The sequence below is a fragment of the Pteropus vampyrus genome, unplaced genomic scaffold (genome assembly GCF_000151845.1).
Source record: "Pteropus vampyrus isolate Shadow unplaced genomic scaffold, Pvam_2.0 Scaffold31, whole genome shotgun sequence".
Taxonomy (NCBI): domain Eukaryota; kingdom Metazoa; phylum Chordata; class Mammalia; order Chiroptera; family Pteropodidae; genus Pteropus; species Pteropus vampyrus.
The window spans coordinates 10178972-10202584 of record NW_011888812.1 but is presented as its reverse complement, the minus strand read 5'-3'; the positions used below and the strand labels follow the sequence as shown (position 1 = coordinate 10202584).

The window sequence follows — 23613 nt, the reverse complement described above, 5'->3', positions numbered from 1 at the left end:
TGCAGAAAGAACTGGCTTTAATTCATCAGTATAAAAATACAGATCCATACTGGAAATTAATACTAAATAATAATCCAGTTACATTTGAACTCACACACATTACTAGTGGTGGAAGATTGCAAAATGGTTTGTACAAGTCATTATGGAAAACAATTTGCTGGTTATGTATAATATTAAACTTAACATAGTACCCAGCCTTCCCACTCCTGGATATTTGCCTAACTTGTGTTTCTACAAAAATCTGTAGCAATTTTTTTTTCAGAATTGCTAAAAACTGGAAATAACCCACATGTCCTTCAACTGGAAAATGAGCAAAATGTGTTGGATCATACAATGGAATACTACTCAGCGATAAAAAGGAAGAAACTACTGATATGTGTGGACAACATGGGTAATCTCAGCTGTGTTATACTGAGTGAAAAAAGCCAGACTGCATACTGAATAATTCTTTTTCATATGACATTGTGGAAAAGGCAAAGTAGTAGCGACAGAAAAAGGATCAGTGATTGCCTGGTAGAGAGATTGACTACAAAGGGGCATAAGGGAATTTTTGCGATAATAGAGATAGATGTTCTTAATTGTGGTGATGGATACATGACTCTGTGTTTGTCAAAACTCATAGAACTGTGTACTAAAAAGAGTGAATTTTACTGTATGTAAGTTATACCTCAGTAAACCTAACTTAAGCTCAAGGAATCTCTCCTCTCTCCCTGATCCTCATTAACACTGATTTTGACAGCTAGAATATGAGAACCTATAAACAACCCATAGGAGGGATCTGTATATTTGCTTTTTAGTTTTAGAAAAGCTAGACAATAAATACTTGTTGAGCAGTGTATATTTTATTTACCAAGAACTTAGATATAGCACTTTATTTTAGGCACCGTTCTAAGTGCTTTACTAATGTAATAAACTTACATCATTTAACACTAATAACACAGTGAAGTAGGTAGTGTTATTCTTCCCATTTTACAAATAGAAAATAGAAGCACAGAGAAGTAAAAATGTGTCCAAAGCCACACAGCTAATAAATGAAACAATCAGAATTTGAACTAAGCATTCTAGTTCCAGAGTCCGTCTCTTAGTCACTAACTTGGCTTGTTTCCTTCATTGACTGTGATCTAATACAGAATTCTAGTTATGCTTAAAACTTCCTTTTCCTTCACTGGTAATGTGTGCACTAAATATTTCTCTATGTTTAATTTGTTGCAGAAAAATTCCAAAGAAGATTTTTTTTTTATAAAATACAAGAAATGCCACTGTCCTGATACATGAATTGTTATTATTTTCCTATGTTCTCTTCCATTTCTTTACTCATATACATAGCTATTTACTAAATCATTTCCTAAACAGTTTCTACTTTGCCATGTTAAGGAGAATATTTTACTACCCAGTAATTTGTTGAATTATGAAGGTTTTACATGTCCAGTTTAGTCTATAGTAAAGAAAGGGAGCAATAACCAAAATAAGATGAGCTGTGTTTGGACTGTGATATTTGGTAAGATATCTAAGAGTTATTGAGTAATATTTTTATAAAATGTCTGTGCACTTGAGACAAAAGATAGAAATCTCTATAATAATCCTGAACTCTGATATCAGCCTGAGCTGATTTTTTCTTTCTCAAATTTTAATTCACTAATAAGTGGATTTTTTCTTTCTCAATTTTTAATTCACTAATAAGCACTGCACTAGGTATTATCCATTTGTGTGTGTGCACTGTACTATGCTTATTGAGGTTATCTGGATTCCTGTGTCAGAGAAAATGTTGGTCATACCTTTTGTGATAAATATTTATTGAGTATTCATTTCGTATCACACACTGGAAGAAAAAGATTAAGATACATTCTAGCCCTTGCATTTGAGGTGCTCACAATCTAACAGGAAGGCTGATCTGCGAACCATTATTACCTTCAGTATAGTGTGATAAGCTTGATGAGAATAAAATGGAAGAAGATCTTAATTACCTAACTCAAAAGTATTGTTTACTTAGCCTTGACTTCTCTAAGACCTTCTGAATGAGGATAACTGGGTCTGCTCCCTAGCAGAGCAGTCTTCATGCCTGTCCTTTGGAATCTAAATTTTCATTTGAGCCCCTGCTCAGGATGGAAGATTTTAGGGCACTTATAAGTGGTTGTTAGCCTCACTAAATTGCATCCCATACTGGTGATGATTCAAGATCTGGTGGTGATTTAAGGCTTTAGTAAAGTGCATTTATTCACCTTGTTTAAGTGGAGAGAATGCAGGCTTAGAAAACATACAAATCTCTTTCTTGACATATGAAGGAAACACAAAATGCAGTCAAACCTTGTAGGCTGAGAATGAGAGAAAATTCCTCCTATTCCATCCTATTAAAAAAAAAATTAAAACTCAATGATAAGCTATGAAGAGCTCAGAGACGACTGCTTAACTCCCTGCGATATTAATCCAGTTTCTCCAATTTTCTCAAGAACTCTTCATATTAAATTGGATGATTGTGTATCACAGTTGTATTTGCTTGCAAGATTTCTTTATCTACATAGACTTTAGTGAATTCTTGGCCAATTTTTGAAAGATCACATTTTTCTCACAAGAAAGAGAATGTTATTTTTCTATTTTGCCTCCTTTTACCTTCCTATCTGTCTTGTATCACTGTCTGGGATTCCTGGTATTATAGAGAAAAAAAGGAAGTCAGTGAAAGGGTGAGGGGAAGCAGTGCAGGCTGTCAGATTCTTTTCTGGCCTTTTGAGTTACCATTTGAAGAACACTGCTCAAGGTAATGAAGTAAGCAGCTTACATAATGGGAGCTATATATTTACCCTGATGCTCTGGCTATTTTTGCAGCAATTTTTTTCACCCTTGGAGGAGTGATTAGGATTATGATAGTAGGAACTGGTCATCTCCTTTGTTTCTGGAACATTACCTGTGTTGCTACCAAAAAAGAGGTCCACCCAACCACGGTAGTCTTCTAGTTGATCCTCCATTTGCCTTTTGCTTTGGAAACCCTGTGGGCTGGAAGGAGCACCCTGAGTCCTGCAGACCTCTGGGCGAAAGGCTGCGGCCCCTTTAAGCCTCCAGTGTGTGCGGGGAGGAGGACTGGGGCGAGCTCTCTGACAGCGCACTCTGGGCCCCGCCCCTGGAGGAGGCGTTTCCCGGCGGCCCGCCGCACCAATGCTGCCGCCTGCCCGGTATTCTTGCTGATTCTGCTCGGACCTTAGGGCCCCCGACCTCTCCCTGCCTGGGGAGCGTAAGTGTCAAACTGCGGGTGAGGGTCAAGCATCCCGTGCCCATGCCGGAAGTCCTGGTGGACAGTACAGGGGACTTTCCTCGCCTATCAGAAGCTAAGGCGGTGAAAGAGCATAAACAATGCCAGCTGCAGTGAGCTAAAGCCTGGGGTATCTGCTCTACTTCTGGGTGGTGACAGCGGCCCTAGGGTGCTTGTTTGGATATGCAGTGGTCGAGTGGTGCCCACGACCTGGCTTTGCCCGAGTCTGATTCCTACTTGGAGAGAGGAAAGAATTGCTCTTACCCAAATGTAACCCCATTGAGCTGGATGGGTGGAGCTGGATCTAGTGCCCTGGGCCTTGGGGTTCTTACACTGGGATTTGGAGACCTGAGTAGTTTCAGGATGAGTAAGCTTTAGGTTTTCAGCTACCTTGGTACAATCAAGCAGTAATAAAGTTGACCTCATTCAAGCCAGGTTTAGCTTTCCATGTCCCCAGAGGCTTGTGTTGGTATCAGGTCCACCGTTTGGAGACATCGACAGTGATCATCTGTTAGGAGAGTCCAGTTAATCTTTCCTGCTGATATGCAGCATGATGTGAAAGAGACAGCTCTTTATCCTTCCTCTTTGAAGGAATTTATTGGGAGGCCACCATCCCAGGATTAGGACAGCAAGCACATCCAAGTTTGTTGAGATAACCTGCTAGAGAAGCAGTTCAGATTTCTGGCCCCCTCATACTGCAGTATACTCCAGCTAGATCCTTATTAATGGGAATTACCCAGAAGCAGTGAAGTTTTTTAAAAGGAAAGGCTTGCCATTTTGTTATTGGCTACTTAGAGATTTTGTCTGACATGGCCAACTAATAAAATCTTAAATTTTGTATGCCAGTTACATAATTGTTATGCTTCTTTAATCTAGTTATTCTTCTAAGACATGATTTGAGTAAAGATTTCTGGGCATGTATGTGTATTCAGTTTTATCCTTGTTTTAGAATAATTTTCTTTTTTGGAGTGAGTCTGTCATCACACCTCATTGGTCATTCAAAAGGGTTGCTTTTTGAGTGGGCAAAAATTTTCCTCAAACTTCCCTTAGATTCATTCTATGCTTCTGCAGTAGCATTTTCTTAGCCAGAAGTGAGAGTCTAGGAATGGTAATCAGATCCAGATCTCTTGTATGGTGATAGTGAAGAGCTTTTGTAGGTCCAAGGCTTGTAAATTAGCCATAAAATAGTTTCACTGCCATAATTTCTTCCCAAGTAGAAAGCTAAAACAGTCTGTTTAGTAACTGTATAATTATTCTCATACACTATCGAGGTACAGGAATTTAAAATAAAAGGCCACCACACTTGGACCCTTGGATGGTGGGGAAGGGTAGAGGACTGAGAAATAGGAGACATAAGTTCTAGGTCTAGCTCTGACATTACTCATGAATTGATCTCTTTGGTACCTTACATTTAGCTGCTTGATGAATGAGAAAATGCATAGATTGCTTGGGTCTATATGTTATGATAGTACATAATACCTGTTAATAGGTAATTTGTTATTTAATTGAATACCAAACTGAAAAATCAGTTTGAAATTCTGAGTTCTGCCTCTATGTATGATCTTGGAAAACATTTCTAGTCTAAAAATGAACAATTACATTTAAACCTTTTTCAGCAGTAATGTAGGCTGTCTGGTATTTGAGCTCTTTGGAAGGCATTTTGGATACATCAGTGGTGTAAGATTATAATATTTCTGTGGAACAGATATTTATTTTATAGCTGGCCTCTTTACCTTTGCCTGTGTTTCAGGCTAGGGTAAAATCAGAGCTCTGAGTAATTTCAAATTTCCAAATATTTGTAATATGGACTGGATCGAATGAACCATAGCAAGTATCATATATACAGTTATTCAAATTAATTTTATTAATGCCTCTCTTTGTTGGCAATTTTATTCTCTTAAAGCATCAAACCTTGCTATGTATTGAAAACTTGGTTTCCTGTGTCCATGTTTATAAAATCCAGAACGCTCTGTTTATCCCTGGCGCCATAATTCTAACCACTTGAAGTCTAAAACCAAACATAATATTCTTCACCTCAACCCTTCTTCACTTCCCCCAAACAACCTAAACTTTCTGACATATTTTTCTGTGATTGGTACCCCTGTTCCCCCATCACCCTGCCTGGAGTCTGCTACTAGATTCTTCTTCTTACTTTCACATCCTTCAGTTGCTAAGGCCCATTGATTCTACTTCATTAGTGTAACTCCTTTCCATCTCCTCTGCCCACCCTTTCCATTCCTACTGTCAAGACCCCTAATTCTGGCTCCTATTTATCTTTGTCCTGGAATACTGCAATAATTTTCTATAAAGACTCTCTACTTTCTCTTCCAATTCATTCTACATAGATTTTCTGAAGTAGATAGGATCACATCCTTGCCCTGCTTCAGTTAATTTGCATCCTCTGCTGTTTAGCTTAATATTTGAGATTCTTCATGATCTGACTCTGGTCTACCTTTCTGGTCTTATACCCCAATAAGGGGAGCCATTCATTGTTCCCTAAACGTGCTCAGCACTCTCCTAAATCCAAGACTTCGCCTTTCTTGTTGTCTTAGGGTAGAATGTCTCCTGTTGTTTTTTTGTTTGTTTTATTTTGTTTTGTTTTGTTATGTTGAAAAAACCCACTGAGTTCAGTTGCCATCTTTTCTATGAGATTTTCACTGACCATCCCTTACTCACTGGTAGTTTATCCTGTCTTTGAACCGTCATAACCCTTATTTGTCCCTGGCTAATGTCACTTTCTACATACAATATATTTTGTATTATGATTATTTGTTTACATGTTTTACTTGTACTCCTGTGAACATGTCATGATTTACCCATGTGGAAATTCAGTGAATGAATACTTTAGTTAAAATTGGAATGGAATAATTCCTTAATGCTAGATCCTTCTATTAGAACTCTAACTTTGACAGCCAAACTGTGCACATGTAAAATGATTGTTAGCTTTAACAAATAATTCTTATCTCCTAATGAATTTCGTTAGTAAACTTTGTTAGTTTGGATTTAAACAGTTTTAATGAGATAAATAATTCACATATTCTTCAGTCATTTAAAATGTACAATTCAGTGGCTTTTCGTATATTCGTAGAGTTGTGCAACCATCATCACAATGAATTTTAGAATGTTTTTATTATTTCAAAAAGAAACCCCACATTCCTTAGCCATAAACCTTCTAATATATCCTCAAAAATCCTAGCCCTGTGGAACCACGGATCTACTTTCTATCTCTATAGATTTGCCTATTCTGGACATTTCATATAAATGGAATCATACAATATGTGGTCCTTTGTGACTGGCTTCTTTCAGTCGCATAATATTTTCAAGGTTCATCCATGTTGTACCATGTATCTGTACCTCATTTTTTTTTTATTGTGGTAAAACAAACACAACAAAAAATTTACCATCTAATCATTTTTAAGTGTAAAACAATAACCCGCTATTCCCCTTCTCCATCTCTCTGCTGGCAATAACCATTCTTTCTGTCTGTATGATTTTGACTACTTTAAGTACCTCATGTAAGTGGAATTGTACAGTATTTTTCTCTTCGTGACTAGCTTATTTCAGTTAGCACAATGTCCTCAAGGTTCATCCAGGTTATAGCATATGTCAGAATTTCTTTCCTTTTTAAGGTATGTAAACAGCTTTTTGCTTATCCATTCATCTTTTGATGAACATTTGGGTTGCTTCCACATTTAGCTATTGTAAATAATACTATAACCATGGGTGTACAAATATCTCTTTAAGACCTTGCTTTCAATTATTTTGAGAATATGCATAGAAGTAGAATACCTGGATCATATGGTAATTCTATTTTGAATTTTTTGAGCCACTGCCATACTGTTTTCCACAGCAGCTGTACTGTTTCACATTCCCACCAATAGTGTACAAGGGTTCCAGTTTCTCCATATCCTTGTCAATACTGTTTTTTGTCTTTTTTTTTTTTTTGATAGTAGCATCCTAATGGGTGTCAAGTGGTATTTAATTGTAGTTTTGAGTTGCATTTCTTTAATCATTAGTAATGTTGATTATTGGCCATTTGTATATCTTCTTTCAAATATGTCTATTCAAGTCCTTTGCCCATTTTTTAATTGGGTTTTGTTGTTGAATTTTAGTAGTTCTTTATAATACTTCATTTCTTTTTATTACTGAATAATATTCCATTGTATGGATTTCCCACATTTTATTTATCAGTGGATGGACATTTGGCCTATTACCACTTTGGCTATTATGAATGTTAGTTTAGTTTTAATTTGCTGTGTATATTGAAAATAGTACTATATTTCTCTGAAGAGATTTTTGAGGCCTTTAACTTGTATGACTTTTCATGAAATTGTTGTTTTATTCTACATGTATTCCGTTTTATACGGACTCTGAGCTTCCCCTCCATTACTTCCTGAATATGTTCTGAATGTTTCCAAGACTTTTACTTTCCTTTGTGATAATGGTTAAAATTTACAGATAGAGGCAAAGTTTAGCTTTCAAATAGTGGTTACTTGAATAAATTTTGCAAATGAAATTTTGAATGAAGTTATGGAAGATTACAAAAAGTATGATGCATTTTTCTAAAGTTCACAAACAAGCGCAATTAATTATGATATTTAGAGATATGTGACTGTGTGTGGCATAGAACTAAACAAACTTCAGGAACATGCTTCTATGGAAAGAAAGATGGGGTAGGAAGGAGATACACAAGTACAGTAATAATATTGGTAGTGTTCTAATTTTCAGATTGGGTGGTAGGTCAATTTTATTGTATGCTTCATAATTCATATACCCTATGTATGTTTTCTTGTATGTGTAAAAAATTAAATTCTAAAATTAATTTTATAATTAAAATAATTATTAAGAAAAAAGTTAGTGAAGAAGCGCTTTTTTTCTTAGTATTATCAATCCTAGGAAAAGACAAATACAAAGAGCAAGACTCCTCAATGTCACATGCTTAAAAAAACACTGTATTCATTATTTCAGTGGCTGGGGAGGTTTGGTATGAAGCAAGCCTTTCCCTTTGATAGGAAGATCATAAATGCCAACTTTTAAAAACACAGACTATTAAGTAGTAGAAGTCATTTCAGAAAGTATAACACAATGGCGTCTAAATTTTATATGAGGCAGTTAGATTGGATAACCTGTTTCTTCATTTTTCCAAAAGGAACAAATCTGTAATACTTTTCAAAAAAGAAAAGTATTATAGTAAATTCATAGACTACCGACAATCAATTATTATTGCTCACATTCTCTTGGTTGGAAAATGTTTTAAAAGCTTTCATTGAGTGTTTTTCTTTGAAAAACAGATGGGAAAGATTGCTTTTGCGGCTCAAACTTGTGCCAAGGAAGTAACGTTAGAGGTTTTCAGCCCAGGTTGCACATTAGAATCATGTTGGAACTTAAAAAAATATATCGAAGTGAAATCCATGTCACATAAAACTTAACCATTTTAAAGTGAACAGTTCAAATGGCGTTTTGTACATACACAGTATTGTACAACTACTACATCTAGCTAGTTCCAAAACATTTCCATCACTCCACAGTAAAACTCCTTACCCATTAAGCAGTTTCTACCCAGTTTCCTGCTTGCCCCAACCCCTGGCAACCAGTCTGCATTCTGTTTCTATAGATTGATCTATTTTGGATATTTCATATAATTGAATCATGCAGTATGGGACCTTTTGTGTTTTGCTTCTTTCACTTAGCAAAGTGAAAGTGAAGTTCATCCATGTTGTAGCATGTATATATTTCACTCTCTTTTATGGCTGGTTAATAGTCCATTGTATGTACATACTACAGTTTGTTTATTCTATCCATTTGATGGACATGTGGACTGGTTTTTCTATGGCTATTGTGAATAGTACATGCATGTATATATACTTGTTGAAGTACCTGTTTTCAGTTCTTTTGAGTATATATCTAGGAGTAGAATTACATAGCCTTATGATAATTCTGTTTTACTTTTTGAGGAACTACGAAATTGTTTTACATGGTGACTGGACTGTTTTGCGTTTACTTGAGGAACTTTAGAAACATACAGATCTAATAAATTTTTTTGTATTTTACAAACATCAGCGTACAATTATTTGAAAAAAAATTTTTTTAAAGGCTGGTCCTTCGCTATAGAGTTTGAGAAGCACTACCTAGTTCATTCATTTTTGTTGCTGTATGAATTGCACTGAGTGAATATACCACTATCTATTCATTCTCTTTTTGATGAACTTGTGAAGTGTTTCCAATTTTTGACTTTTTGAACAGCAGTGCTATAAATATTCTTGTATAGGTCTTCTGGTGCCATTGGCATCAATATCTACGGTATATATCTAGGAATGGAGTTGCTAGAGTAGGCTATGTGCATCTTAAATAATGCCATACTGTTTTCCAAACTGTTCTGTTTCATCTCATGCCATTTCTGTATTAGTGTTCCTATAGATTCTTTATTAAAGTTTGACTCCTACTATAAAATATGCTGCTGTTGTTTCACAGGGTCCTGGAGATTTTGGAGAGAAGTCTTAATGCAAGTTCCACTTACTTTAATAAAGTTTTATAAATCAGTCTTTGAGTATTTAACTTTACCTGGAATATTTCCTGCATTTTGATGGTAGGAAACAACTTGTAAAGGAAAAGGCATAGGCTTTGAATCTTAGTGTGATCTCACTGCCTACTAGTTTTGTTGTTTTTGGCAAGTTATTTAATATTTGTGAAATAAAGTGGGGAGAATATCTTTCATGTAGTTGTTGTTAGTACATAGTGAATCAACATGTTTAAAAAGTACTTTGCACAGTGCCTGATTCATAGTAGACACTATCAAGGTACATATTCATTAAACAAATCTGTATTGAAGATATATTTTATGTCAGACTAGGATTCGGGATGGATAAATAAGCAGAATTTCTTCTATGTTGTTCATAATATTGAAAAAGTAGAAACAATTTAAATATCCATAGGTAGGATTGATGATAAAATGGTGTGCTCTGCACCTGTTTAATCATCATGTTCTCAAATATGGGAAAAAATTTTGACCATATAAGAAAAAGATTGTAAGATAATTATCCCTCTCTCTCTCTTTTTTTTTTTTAACATAATTTATGTACTGTATGTGCATTGAAAAAATCTGGAAGGACTCAAGTGGGTACATCTGTGTTCATCATGGTTACTGATTGGTGGTGAAATCGTATTTTAATACTTTACTACTTATGTATTTTCTATACTTTCCAGATTTTCTGCAGTTAACATACATTACTTTTATAATCAGAAAAAATGTTATCTAAATGAATAGTATAAAGTTATTAAAGAATGTTGACTGTAAACTTCACTAACTAGAAAATGGTTTAAATATAAAGTTTGTAAGGAATAGTTCAGGGATTTAAGTTTTTACTAGTTTATATAAACTTATTGACTAAAGTCATATTTGCCGGAATTAGGTAGCGAGCTGGGTAACATTGAAATTTTTCCCTATTGATTATTTTCTATAAGGAATTTTAGGTAAACAGTTGAAGGTATGACTTTCTTTGACACTCTTCTCTTGCCCTTTTAAAAGGCCACGTAGCTCAGCTCTTCAGTTTTATCTTAGCATTGTCATATATCTAAGAAGTTCCCATTTGGGAAAATATATGAGCATCTTTTTTTTTTAAATATCTTTTCTAGGTTTGTTTAGATTTTTTGATTGACTTTTTTTCCTTTTTAAATGTTCTGTTAATGCAGTTAAATAGGCATATAAACAAAAAATAGGCCTTTTAATCTTATTGTTGCATGCTTGATAGAATAATCTCAGAAAAGTCATTTCCTCTTAAGAGACTATTTGATGCTAGAGTTAATAGGTATCAATTTTTTATCTGACCAGGAATTACTCTTAATTCTACGGAGAAACGAAGCACAATGGGAGATGACAGTGAGTGGATAAAACTGCCTGTTGATCAGAAATGTGAACACAAGGTGAGACTTTTTCTGGAACTCAAATTTCAGTATCATTGACTTGTTTTATCAGCAGTTATACTGTGTAGTATAGTATAAAGCTGCCTAATGATTGAACAGTACAACTGAAAAACGACATACTTTGGAGATTAGGTGTTTTCAGCAGGGTGATTTCCCATGTTTGAAGTGTCACATTTTTAATTCCATATTATAAAGAAATAATAACTAATACTTGAGTATAAAGCAAGATACATTTATAATGGCCTGTTATGAATTTTAGATGGTCTTGGCAGAATATAATACATATTAAACACTTAAGGAAAAGTTTATTAAAAATCTTTTTGAAAACTGTCTGAATTTCTCAAGTTCATTCTTGTTTCCAGTCATGGGATCCTTCGTTTAAATTACCTGGTATAGGGTAGTTACTGCTAATTAACAGTAAATGATAATATCTTTTTTTTTTCAAAACTGTTTTAGCTGTGGAAAGCAAGATTAAATGGGTATGAAGAGGCCTTAAAGATCTTCCAGAAAATAAAGGATGAAAAGAGCCCAGAATGGTCCAAATTTTTAGGATTGATCAAAAAATTTGTAACTGATTCCAATGCAGTGGTTCAATTGAAAGGATTAGAAGCTGCACTTGTTTATGTCGAAAATGCCCATGTAGCAGGAAAGTAAGTAGTCTCTTTCCAACTATTCTGGTAAAAACCCCTGTGTATTTATGGATCACTGTCCTTAGTTATTAGAACATTTAGAGTATATTAATTTTCTTACTTTCATACTTGATACTTTCCTTGATACTTGTTTTTTTCATTCAGTCTTTATCTGTTCTCAGAAATCTAAATGGTACATGAGACCTCTAGAGAAAAGCAAATTCGAAATCATCTTGAGTTTTTACTTTAAGGTTTTTTTCCTTTTGAGCTTTTTGTATGGAAATGGCTCTGGACTAAGAAGGACAATCTTAAGTAACTTTTAGAGGATACTGAGAGCAAAGGAAATACCAAAATTTCACTGAAAATATTTGAGCATGATAAAAATCTTTTTCTGCAAGGGTTCCCAGCTAGGAGATCTTAGAATCACGTCTTTCTCCCTATGGTCATTAGGCATTTTTACCTCTTAGTAGAGATAATGCTAACTAAACAACCTCCATGACTCTCAGCCTATTTGACTTGAGCTATGCGTGATAGATGTTTCTAGTCACTGCTCTCTCATACTTCATAAACCTGATTTTTATAACTCTAGTCTTTATGTCATTGAAAGGAGCCCTACACACACAGATAGAGACCCATCTTAATCGCACAAGAAATACATATTTGGCGTACTTCAAAGACTATAGCAATAAAGACAATCATAATTTGACAGTTTTGTTAACCAGCACCACCAGTTTTTTCTTGCCATTAGTGAAATCATTGCTTTTTAAATTTCATTTTTGTCTACGGCCATGCTACCCTGAACAAGCCTAATTCCGTCTGATCTTGGAAGCTAAGCAGGGTCGGGCCTGGTTAGTACTTGGATGGGAGACCACCTAGGAAGACCAGGTGCTATAGGCGTAAAAAATAAATAAAAAAATAAGAGATTGTAAGCTGACAAGATCCTTGCAGTCTGTGAGAGCAACCAAAGATTGCCTTGCCTTAAAAAAAAAATTCCATTTCTCTTCTGATACCAGAACCTTTTTTGACAAATGCTGCATGTAATTCCAACCCACTCAATTCCTCTAATTTCCAATATACAGGTTTTATTTAATTTAGAAGAGACTCAAAGTAATAAAGTTACCGTAAAGTCTTGCCAAGGAGTTGGGAACAGCCTTTTGTTACTAAAGGTGCATATCCATTCTTTCTTAAAAGCAGTTCTCAAGGGGTATTTAAAATGACTCTTAAAAAAAATTTTTCAAAAAAGCAAGAATTCCATAATCTTATTTTTGTAAAATATATCACACATGTGCATGCACGTGTGTGTATGCATATAGACAGATCTGGAAAGATGGATACCAAAAAGTTAAAAGTAGTTTTTTCTGGGTAGTGGGATTTTAAGAGATTTTTGCTTTCTTATTTGAATTTTCTACATTTATAACAATCTATGGTTCTATGTTATTGTGTGGTTTGATGTGTCTTAAACATTTATGGTTTGCATAAGTTTAATGTTCTTGAACATAAATTTAAAAATTAGAGACTTGTTTATATTAAGCATTTAAAAAAGTACGTGTGTTCCTCCCCTCCCCCTACTGCCTTCCATGAATCTTTTTCCAGCTCTTTTAACTAAAGTGTGTTTTTTTGTATGTGGTGGTTGTTTGTAATCTATATTACAGAACCACAGGAGAAGTAGTGTCAGGTGTTGTAAGTAAAGTGTTCAACCAACCCAAAGCCAAAGCCAAGGAGCTAGGCATTGAGATTTGTCTGATGTACATAGAGATTGAAAAAGGAGAGGCTGTGCAAGAAGAGCTTCTAAAAGGCCTGGATAATAAGAACCCCAAGATCATAGTGGCCTGTATAGAGACACTGAGGAAAGCCTTAAGGTAAGACTTTCTGCTTTAGTTTTATTAACTGGAATATCTCAGTTAAGCTTGGGTTCCTGGTTTAAACAGAAATGAAAACTGCTGGACTTGACCTGGCATGCTATACCAACCCAGAAAGTGACCTGGAAAAGGTAAAGTCATTCCTCAAGTGTGGCACTTTGTATTCAGTAATTTTTGCCTTCAAGTGTGTTGCATCGTTATTTTATCTAAAATCTCTTTGTAATGAAGATGAACGGGATATTTCTGACCTGTTCTCAGATTATAAATTGGCCTTTTTGTGGAAAAGCACTCCTCAGGGTATTTAAGCAGTTCTTTCTCTTGCTATCCTCAAGCATAAATTTATATACTTTGATATGTTGGCTAAAGACACTTGGCAAAAAGCAAACCTTTGTTTTGGTGCCTTTTTAGTAAAGTAGAAGCAAATGTAGTATGTCATTAAACAGAAATATGGCAACAGCAAATAGAAAATTTTTATGTAATAAGTTATTTTCAACCCTAGAATTTCTTGTTGTTTGGCTGTGAAGTTTTCCATGAATGGGATCTCTTTCAGGAATAAGTGGTTGTGATTTGCTAAGGAAATCTGAATTAGACAAACCACTAGTTTGTTCTAATTTGGCAGTCCTTCTAATCTGATCTCTTGTCCCCAGCATTAGCTACATGAGATGCTTTAGAAAGCAGCTCTAGTGAAACCCTAAATGTGTGTGACATATTCGGGAGTGAAGATCATCCCAACTCAACTCTCTTGTGATTTTGTATATGACCTACATCTTGGAGAAGATGCTTCCTTTGGTGTTTATCTTAACGTGAAAGTATCAAAATTCTTATATTTTGTTAAACCATCCTCAATTTATAAGCCTTAAACTTTTACATTGTCTTTTGCTTGGTTCATAATGTTCTTTTATGAAATTCGGCTTTCACTTAGGTTCTTGTTTGATAAATCTTTCCTCATTTTCAGCCTATTTTAGAATAGTAGGCATGTACGTTTTTGAATAGTAAATAGTATGCTTATTCTATCATCTTAGAAATTATGTGAATTTACTTGGTTATCAAAACTACTTGTATCAGTAGATTTCTAATAAATATACTATAATCTACCTTTAAATTAGTAGTTTCTAATCTAGAATGCTGTAAACTCTGTTTACTTCATTTTAAGATGACTGGGAGAATAAGGGTAGAAAAAAAATGAGTTAATTCTACATGTTGTTATTTAGTCCTATTCCTGTATGATTCTTTATTTGTCCTAAAGTATCTTAGAATCTGTAGTAGAACTAGATAGCTCTCTGGGACTTTAAAGAACCTTGAGGCCAAACTGTTCTGTCATAGGTTCCAGAGCTTTCTCAAGCTCTCTATGTTAGTTTTAGCTTCAAGAGACCAAAAATGTTCTGTGGCCCCTAAAGCAGGCTTCTAGAACCCTTTCATTTTTTTCTGTAGTAATATGTTTAGTATCAAGATTAGCTTTTGTTAAGGTGTCAGTTTTTCATGTAGACCTGATCCATCTTTTTTTGTTTTGTTTTGTTTCCTTTCAGACGCAGGCTAGGATAGTGAAACAAACAAACAAATAAAAAACAGATGAAACAGTAATGTAAAGGAAAATTAAGAGAATCCCAAATGTTAAGTTCTTAAGGAACCATGATGACTATCCTTAAAAGAATGGTTTATCATCACTATAATTCTTACTTCTCTTTATTCTTAAAAGTCAGCTGAGCCAAATTAAAATATTTTTTTCTATTAAAATAAAAGAGATTTTAAAGCCAGTCTTAGAGGTCATCTAGTTTAGTTTCATGTTAAGATATCTATAGTTAAACTATTTACACAACCAAGTGTCTTATTAAATATTACTTTCTAGGGAGGGTATTTTCACAGTCTCCTTCTTTAGCCTATTGAGTATGTCAGTAGGTATTACTGAAAAATTTTCTTGCATTTATACATGTGAGATAAATTTGTACACATAAATATTTCAGTGTTCTTTCATAACTAAATCCCTCTTGCTCCAGAATTTGTTATTTAGAAATGTTAACAATGAATCAGAAAGCTAAAATTGGCCAGTTGGGAACTTAAAAATATATTATGTGACAGATATGAGGTTAAATGTGTTACTTTTAAAAGAAGTCAGAATGCAACTGTTTTCCCCATGGAAGCAGTGAGATTTAAGCTGCTTGGAGTTACAGTGCAATAACTTCAAAGTCAGGAATGGAACATACTGCCAGGATTAGTGATCTGTCGAGTTGCATGTGAATCACCTTAGACAATTAAAAGCAGATTTCTCTCATCTAAATATTTATAAACTGACTTGCTTATATTTTTAAGTTTTTATATATATGTACATAAATATTTAAGATATTACAGTGTTTGTCCTTTGTAGACTTGAATTATTCCTAATCTGGTTACCTTGGAAGTTAGTTTTAAAATGGTAATATTGTTTTGGACCCTAGGTAATAAATGATATTCTTAGAAGAATGACATCTAAACAAAGATGTGGTTATGAGTTCCTTTTTTTTCTGCCTTAAAACTTAACCTATCATACTAAGTGCAATAAATCAGACAGAAAAAGTTGAGAACCATATGATTTCATTTATATGTGGGATATAAAACTGAAAGCAACAAACGAACAAGACAAACAAAAACTCATAGACACAGACAACAATTAAATGCTTACCAGAGAGAAAGGGGCGGCGGGGAGCAGATAAGTGTAAAAGGAGTAAAATATGGTGATGGAAGGAAATTTAACTTTGGGTGGTAAACACACAGTGCAGTATGCATATGATGTAGTATTGAATTGTACACTTGAAACCTTATGTAATTTTATTAACCAGTATCACCCCAATAAATTTAATAAATATATTTATAGGTATGAACTGTGAGTGAATAAAAACTAACAGTCACCCAAGAATGTTGCATGTTGACAATTTTTTTTTTTTCAATTTTTTACCTATAGTGAATTTGGTTCCAAAATCATCTTGCTTAAGCCAATTATCAAAGTGTTGCCAAAACTCTTTGAGTCTCGAGAGAAGGCTGTTCGAGATGAAGCCAAACTAATTGCTGTGGAGATTTACAGATGGATTCGGGATGCTCTGAGACCCCCCTTACAAAATATAAACTCTGTCCAGGTGAGGTACAAAAGTTTTGGTTGTCTTTGCATAAGGTTAATATGAAGCTATTTCCTTCCTGTCATTATTGTTGAAAGTCTGTCCTTACAAATAATTATATTTAATTCTGCATTTTGAAATCACTTGATTTTCTCAGCATAGCCAACTGTCTCTGCTGTTACTTTGTCCTCTAAAGTTAAATACCATGCATTCGGTGATTCCAGTATGTTGGTGTTTTTTGTTTTTTTTTTAATTGCAGTTGGTTTTAGAGACTTTAATATTAATATATCTGAATTCATGAGCTAATGAGAGTGTCCTAAAAAATAGATTTTATTCTTTTTTCTATATGCTTAGTTATATATCTTCAATGTAGTAAATAGAAGTCAGTTGACCTGTGCTACCAGATGTATACAATTAATATTTATTTTTCTCGTTTACCTTTTTAGCATCACAAGAAATCAAGTTCTGATATAATAGTAAATATGAATGTTTATATAATAGTAAATATGTTTTCAAATGGTGGAGATGTAGATATGTTTTTAAAATATTTTATATTTGCAGTTGAAAGAACTAGAAGAAGAATGGGTCAAACTGCCAACAGGTGCTCCTAAACCAACTCGGTTTCTACGTTCCCAGCAAGAACTAGAAGCGAAATTGGAACAGCAACAGTCTGCTGGTGGAGATGCTGAGGGAGGTAAGCCAATTTTAAACACTGGTTTCTATAAAAATTAGCAAGACTGGGCCCTACCGTAAGAACCTATGTTCACTAGACACATTTTGAAGCACCGCCATTTAATAAAACGTAAATTGTATATGGCACTAATAACGCTGATCTCTTCTGTATCAAGATTTTATCAGGGGTATGAAAGGTCTGGCAACTGATAAGTAAAACCATCCGTTTTTAAGGTTTGTTTTTCTCTTGGAAGGTGGTGATGATGGTGACGAAGTGCCTCAGATAGATGCTTATGAGCTTTTGGAAGCAGTAGAAATTCTTTCCAAACTTCCCAAAGACTTTTATGACAAAATTGTAAGTAATAGTAAACTTCTTTCATTTGTTTCATTTTAAATAATTACTAGACTGTGATTAGAGAATGTTAGCTGAGCTCTTTCCTGGTGTACACCTTCCATCTCGTATCTTCCCTCATAGAGTCAATTAGTTGCTTCTTCTTCTTTGTTCTCATACTACTTTGTGTATATACCTAATTTTGCACTTCTTTTTACACTCCTTACCAAAAACTTGAACATTATTCTCGACTTCTCCTTTTTCCTCATTGTCTTTCTGGTTTTACCTTTAAATATGTCTCAAATTCTTTCCTTTTCTCCATCTCGCTGCTACTACTTTACCCCACGGTTTCTTGACCTTGGCACTGTTGACATTTTTTCCCAGAAAGTTCTTTGTTTTGGGGGGCTGTGTCCTGTGCATTGTAGGATGTTTAGCAGCATCTCTGGCCTTTACCCACCAGATATCAGTAATATCATTCCCCTAAGTCATGATAATCAAAAATGTCTCTAGACATTGCTAAATGTACCCCCAGAGACAAAATTATCCCCAGTTGAGAAACAGTGTCGTCTTACTCACTGTTATCGCTTGCCTTACGTGCTACAATAGTCTTTTTACAAAAAGACTGTCTCTGCTCTTGCCTCCTTCTCCTTCCTATCATATTTCAATGTAATTAGAGATGCCATTTTCAAAAATACAAATCTTCTCATTACATTGCCTTACGAAAACCCTTCAATGGCTTCCATGGCTTCCGTAAGTTTTAAGATGATGTCTGAAATCTGTGGCCCTTGAGGCCATCTATGGCACCTTTGAAGCTATGCTTACCTTGCAGCCACATCTCTACTTGCTTTCACTCTCCACACTCCAGTCATACCAAATTTCTCTCAGTATCAGATGTGCCACACTTTTTTTCCCCTAAACTCTGGGGCTTAACGTTACTATTCTTTCTGCCTATAACATTCTTCCCCTCGCCCCCCTCATTCACCAAGTAATACTTTTTTATCTTCCACATCTCACTTTAAGTATCACTTTTTAGGGGAGATCCTACCTGTCAGATTTAACCTACATTAACTAGGTTAAATCCTCTTGCTGTATTACCAAAGCAGCTTGTACTTCTTCTTTCCTAGTGGTCATGACCTGGTAGCTGTTTATTGAAAATCTTCCTAGTTCTCTTATCAGCTTTTCGAATATCCTATAAACTTCTTATTAACAAATAAATATTTGATAAATGGAATTGAACTGTAACTAGTTGGTCATCTTCTTTGTATCCCCAGTTCTTTCAAATAGTACATATTCAAATTATCGAATGATTGCTTGATCTCTAGTAGAGCGTATTCTACTTTATGGCCGTAAACAAAATGATTAGCATTTTACCCCCAATGTGGAAAACTAATCTTCAAAATTAGAACAGTTTTGATTGTTGGTTATGTGATTGTTCTTTTCTGATCTTTTCAGTATTGTCAATATGGAAATTGTTTTCTTCTGAAGTTGTGCCACTCTCATATATGCTGGAAATGCTTTTTGTCAATGTTTTCTGTTTAATATCTGCTTACTAATATTTGCCAAGAAAATGAGAAGGAAAAAAATTTCTGGCATCTCATTCTGTTTACTTATTATAGAACTTTAGAGTTATGAAATGTCATGAAAATACTTTTTACATACGAATAAAATTTTATATACATGAGCAAAACATTCTGATTGGCTGCACAGTTTTGCAATTTTGTTTTTTAACCAGCTTTAGGAAAAGCTTCCAAAAACAAAAATTATTTATCTTTTAATTAGTAGCATGCAAGAAATAAACTTATTTTACTCACTTATTTTCTGTTCTTGTTACAAGTGACTCAAATTGTGTCTTGCAGGAGGCAAAAAAATGGCAAGAGAGAAAAGAAGCCCTGGAGGCTGTGGAAGTACTAGTGAAAAATCCCAAATTGGAAGCAGGCGATTATGCAGATTTAGTAAAAGCATTAAAGAAGGTAAATATGAGGAGTTTCAACGTTGGTATCCCAGCAACAGTCCAGGCCATTCAATTTCTCTTTATTGGTCATCCTTTTTTTATCACAATTACATTGCCATTTAAGGAACACTATTGATGATTTTTAAATTATAGGCATTTATCTTTAAAGGATTGTTTAAGATGATTGTCCTAGGTTAGTTTGGAGGGCTTCATTTAATGGGACAGATATTAAATGTGAAGAATTTTTTTGTTAGATAGCAAATGATGCCACACTGTATTGTATCAGCATGTAAAGCAAAGGATGTGGGACGCGCTCAATTGTAAAGCAGGCACATAGTAAATGAAAAAGAAATATTTTTAGAAAATATTCCTTTGGTGTTGCTTAAGTCTAACCAAGTTGAATGCTGCTGGTGGATATTCTTGTATATAGTGGCTTTTCATAAAATCTGAAAGTATAGATCATACATTACGGATATAGTTACAGAGCTTAAGAACAAACTGAAGATATCGTTTTGAATATAACAGGTTGAAAATTTTGTTTGCTCCCTCATCCTGAAATTACAGAGGATTACATAGTGGGAGGAAGAGGTTAATCTTTAATTATATACACTTGTAAGCACAGTAATTCTCATTATTCCTGGTAGTTATGTTTTGTGGTAGTCACCACAAATGCTGAATTAGAAAATACTGAACCATTGTTTCTAGGGGAAGTACAGGTTTAGGGTTGTGCAACCCTTTGGACATAAATAAGACAATATATAACCTTGTTCTGTTTGAAGACATCTTATTTGATATATATTATTGATTCATTAACATTGAACTCACAGCCAACAGCACTATAACTCGTGCTGAACAAAACTTATCTAACACATAATTTCTGTGTAAGGTACTTCACAGCGTTTTTGCGTTTAGGGACACTGGATAGAACTTTAGCACTGCACTTAGGGGTCATTTTAAACAGTGAAGACACCAACAAAAATTACCAAAATGCAAAAAACAAAACCAAACATGGCACTAAATAGACCATGAAAAAGGTACTTGTTTAGTGTATAAGAACTGAAATAAGAAGGCAGAGTGCTGCTTTGTTCAGTCTCAGCTGGGAATGTGCACAGCAGGCAAACAGATTTTTTGTAGCTCTGCGCTTGTTTGTGAATGACCAGGAAAGTGCTGCAAGTATTGATTTGGGGGCAATAAATAAATTTTAACAAGTAGGTGAATTCACAGATATGAACTCCATGAATAATGAGGATGGTCCATATTTCCTCAGTCAGCCTTCCTATGCTTTCTTCTCAGTGGGATTTAGAGGCAGGGACATGATTTATCAAAATCTGTTTAGTCATCAGTCTTCCATCTTTGAAGAGCCATAGACCCAGGCAAGATTAATTAAAAGGGAGTTGCCCTGAGGGGAAAGATTTCACCAATCTGGAGCCTGGGAGGAAAGAGGAAGGACAGAAGGCACTAAGAGAGGGAAGTGGGATTCTAGTGGCCTTGAAGAGATTTTCAGATTCTCTGTAAATTCTATCATATAATTTTTATGAGGAATCTTATTGCTCCATCACTGAATTCTCAGTCCCTCAAATAAAAGCTTTTATTTTTTTCTTACCTAACAATAAAGAATATTAATTGATGTTCCCTACATGCATTTTCTTAGGATATTAGTTTTCAAATAAAGACTGGTCTGTGATTTCCATTGGCATTGTGAACGTAAACAATCTCTCGCTGTATTCTTTACAGAGAGGATCATGGACTTTATATTTGAGTAGACATAGATAATAGATTTCTGGTCTACGGCCATGCCATCCTGAACAAGCCCGATCCTGTCTGATCTCGGAATCTAATAAGCAGGGTTGGGCTTGGTTAGTACTTGGATGGGAGAGACCACCTAGGAAGAGCAGGTACTGTAGGTGTAAAAAATTAAAAATAAGGAATTGTAAGCTGACAAGATCTTTGCAATCTGTGAGGTCAGCCAAGGGTTGCCTTGCCTTAAAATAAAAAATATAAAAAAAATAAAAAAATAGATTTCTGTGAGATCTAGGGTAGCAGGAGCAATTTCTTTCCCTCGTCACATGATGGAATGGGGAGGCAGTCAATCAAAGGCTACACAAACAAGTAAGAAGACACTTAATTTTATGGCTAAAATATTTTAAACAATGAAAAGTTAACCTCAGTTGTATAAAGTAACCTGAACGTGACATTTAAAAAATTATTTTATATGTGATTTTACTTAGGCATAAACACAAATAAACTTCATATACATATTATGTTGACTTAGCAGACACATATTAAAAATGGGGAAATAGAAGAGATTGAGATTGAAGGGATAAGATATAGACCCACCTGTCTTCTCTCCTTTCTGGTGTCTATATCAAGTAATCCCACTCATTTCTCATTTTCCTTTAATGCAAGTAGTAAAGAACTGTTTGACATCATTTATTAAACTATCTTCTTTCAAGTTGCCACCTGGCTTAGCCTATTATGTGGGCTTTCCTGTTCTCACAAGTTATAGTTCTGTCATTTATAAGATGCCTTCTCACCTCCTCCACCCTTCTACCCCCCAAGTAGTTTCTTTGACTTTGCTAATTACCTATAGATGTTGATTAATTTATACATATTTTTAATCTTTAGAGTAAGGTGGGTTTCCAGGATGTTTTGTTATATAATCTCCAGACTTACATGTGTTATTAACCTTTTTTACCTTAGTCTTTCTACATTTCCTCCCTTAATTATTGCTTATATTCATTATAGTTTTCTAAACACAGTAATGACGGGTTTCATTGATTTCTCCCTCTGTCAGAGGATTGTTTTGATTACTATTAACTAGTGGCTTATATTACTAAGTAAAGATAAATACTAATTGATAATTACTTTAAATCACATTGTAGGCCTAGATTTATGGGAGGAGTGACAGCACCTTTAATTATAGACTATTTTCCATTATTTAGGTTAAATTAACATTGTGAGCTAGCTTCCCTACCCCAGTCTAGAACAGTCACAGAGTTTTTCAACTCTAGAGTGGAATTCCCCCATATATACTAGTTTTCTTAAAAATAAACATTTTACCACCTTCTTCACTCCCATTTCTCAGTTGAAAATGACTTTTTTAGTCAAACGAGGAAGTGTGACAGTGCTGATAGACAGATATTGTACTAGGTGCCTAGTATATCACTCACCTATAAGTTCATAAAATCCTTTACTATCTTGAACTATAATAGGTTCACAGGATCCTTTTCATAACTTTATATTAGGATCATCGTATCTAGGGTTCAGCTCCCACTGGTTACCGCTCTAATAGTGGGCAAGGCGCGGTGTTCTTCTAAGAATGGGATTGAATGATGACCTTTACCTGGGGTAAGGTAACATAACCACCTTTGAGCTATATTAAAATACTGATGTCCAGATCCCACCCCAGATTCATTGAACTAGGATTTCTTGGAATGGGGTCGGTTATATTTTTGATGACCATACCTAAAATGTACATTTAGATGGCAAATATAAAGTTTAACATCTAAATAATACCTGAGAGGTGTTTTGGTAAGGAAAACTAATCCAAACATTTACAAATGCCAATAGTGATTTCAGTACAGAAGGAAATGTAATTTTTTCTCCATAGATCTATAGTAATTAATTAGAATGTTAACAGAATGTTTATTAGGACCCTGATCTCATCTTCTCATAAGGAAAATGAATTTGCCATAACAGCAGTTTAGAGGGAGAATATGCTTTAGTAAAGAGAGCAAAAGCTTTGGTGTTAAAAGTCTTAATTTGAACCACAACACTACTATTTGCTAGCTCTGTGACCTTGAGCAAGTTAATCTCTTTAATTTTTGGAATCTGCAAAATTGAGATGATAATAGTACCTACTTTTTAGGATTTGGGTGACTATTAAATGAAATAAGGATTATAAATCACCTATAAAATTATGTC

General features: G+C 34.6%; 1 protein-coding gene and 2 pseudogenes across 1 annotated transcript in view; all 3 read left to right on the top strand.

Annotated features, from left to right (window-relative positions):
• The window catches only part of CKAP5 (cytoskeleton associated protein 5), an 87254-nt gene that overhangs the window by 15846 nt on the left and 47795 nt on the right, over positions 1-23613 (top strand). The window contains exons 2-8 of the mRNA XM_011356934.2: positions 11070-11161; positions 11618-11811; positions 13443-13649; positions 16585-16756; positions 17297-17429; positions 17662-17762; positions 19595-19708. Coding sequence (XP_011355236.1) covers positions 11105-11161; positions 11618-11811; positions 13443-13649; positions 16585-16756; positions 17297-17429; positions 17662-17762; positions 19595-19708 — 978 coding nt within the window. The 5' untranslated portion in view covers positions 11070-11104. The remainder of the gene's footprint in view (positions 1-11069; positions 11162-11617; positions 11812-13442; positions 13650-16584; positions 16757-17296; positions 17430-17661; positions 17763-19594; positions 19709-23613) is intronic.
• LOC111737836 lies at positions 12569-12687 on the top strand (annotated as a pseudogene).
• LOC111737818 lies at positions 21473-21596 on the top strand (annotated as a pseudogene).